The 1856-nt window shown below is 40.9% G+C and overlaps 1 protein-coding gene across 1 annotated transcript; it reads left to right on the top strand.

Moving 5' to 3' along the window:
* Nucleotides 1-725: 725 nt before the first annotated feature.
* Nucleotides 726-1283, top strand: LOC104213690 (uncharacterized). The gene has a single exon (XM_009763225.1). It carries the CDS (start codon nt 726-728, stop codon nt 1281-1283), a length of 558 nt encoding a protein of 185 aa, XP_009761527.1.
* The last annotated feature ends 573 nt before the right edge of the window (nt 1284-1856 follow it).

The following is a 1856-nucleotide window of genomic DNA, read 5'->3' as shown; positions in this document are numbered from 1 at the left end:
TTAAACCCGTAAAAGGTCAAAGCTATCCAAGACCTGCCACCTCCGAAGAATAAGAAATATGTGATGAGCTTCTTAGGGAATCTCAACTACATCAACCGTTTCATAGCACAATCAACCGTGATCTGTGAGCCAATCTTCAAAATGCTAAAGAAATATGCTCAACAAGTTGGACTGAAGAATGCTAGAAGGCCTTCGACAAAATCAAGGAGTATTTTTCTAAACCACCCGTTCTGGTCCCACCAGAACTAGGAAGACATCTGTTTCTTTAGTTGTCCGTATTGGACGGGGCTTTCGGCTGCGTTTTGGGACAACATGATGAAACTGGAAGAAAGGAGTAGGCGATATATTATCTAATTAAAAATTTCACACTTTACAAAGCCCGACATTCTTTGCTAGAGTGCACCTGCTGCGCGTTGACATGGATAGCTCAAAAGTTGAGGCATTATTTCTGTGCATACACCACATATTTCATATCAAGGATGGACTCGCTGAAATACATCTTCCAGAAACTCATGCTTAGGGGAAAGTTAGCAAAATGGTAGCTATTGCTGAGTGAGTTTGATATTATCTATGTAACTCAGAAGGCAGTCAAAGGGCAAGCGTTGGCAGATCATTTGGCAAAAAATCCTATAGAAAGAGAATACAAACTATTGAAAACATATTTTCCCGATTAGGAGGTGTCATTCGTAGGAGAAGATATCACCGAAGAATATGATGGTTGAAGAATGTTCTTTGACGGAGCAGCAAACTTTAAAGGAGTGGGTATCAGAGCCATTTTAGTATCAGAAATCGGTCAATATTATTCGGTATCTGCAAAACTCAAGTTTCCATGCACCAACAATATGGCAGAATATGATGCCTACATCTTGGGACTCCGGTTGGCTATTGACATGAATGTTCAGGAGTTGCTGGTAATTAGGAATTTTGATCTTTTGGTGCATCAGGTTCTAGGAGAATGGGATACCAAGAACACTAAAATATTTCCATATTTGCACTGTGTACAGGGGATGATCAAGAGGTTCACAAAGATAGAGTTCAAACATGTTCCAAGGATCGTTCATAACGAGTTTGAAGCTGCGTTGGACACTTTATCTTCCATGATACAACACCCCGATAGGAATTTCATCAATCCTATTCCAATAGGAATTCATAAGCAACCAGCTTACTGTGCTCATGTTGAAGAAGAGAGTGATGGAAAGCCGTGCTTCCACGACATCAAGGAATATTTAGCAAAGGGAGAGTACCCGGAGCACGCAACCCATACTCCGAAGCGTACACTTTAAAGGTTAGCCAACCACTTCTTTCAAAGCGAAGTAATTCTATATAAAAGGACTCCTGAACCGGGGTTACTACGATGTGTCGATGCCAAGGAGGCATCCAGATTGTTCGAGGAAATACATGCCAAAACTTGCAGACTACACATGAATGGCTTTGTCTTAGCCAAGAAAATACTAAGAGCAGGATATTTCTGGATGACTATGGAAACATACTTCATCAAGTATGTCCAGAAGTGTCACCAAAGCTAGATACATGATGATATGATACAAGTGCTATTCAATGAACTCAATGCAACAAACATACCCTGGCCTTTCTCCGCTTGGGGAATGGATGTCATCGGTCCAATCGAACTCGCTGCTTCAAATGGGCATAGGTTCATTATAGTAGCTGTAACAAAGAAGGTCGTCGCAAATTTTGTTCAGGATCGCATTGTTTGTCGGTTCGGAGTACTAGAGTTAATCATCACCGATAATGCCGCCAATCGCAATAGTGATTTAATCAAGGCCATGTGTGAAACTTTCAAGATCATGTATAAGAATTCCAGAGCATATAGGTCACAAATGAATGGAGCTGTAGAG

This window comes from Nicotiana sylvestris, chromosome 7, assembly GCF_000393655.2.
Source record: "Nicotiana sylvestris chromosome 7, ASM39365v2, whole genome shotgun sequence".
In the NCBI taxonomy this organism is placed as follows: Eukaryota; Viridiplantae; Streptophyta; class Magnoliopsida; order Solanales; family Solanaceae; genus Nicotiana; species Nicotiana sylvestris.
Note: the sequence above shows the minus strand (reverse complement) of the source record. Positions and strands in the feature narration are given on the sequence as shown.

What these genes read in the sequence shown, in the direction of transcription:
- LOC104213690 (XM_009763225.1), top strand. Translation starts at nt 726, where the DNA reads ATGTTCTTTGACGGAGCAGCAAACTTTAAAGGAGTGGGTATCAGAGCC.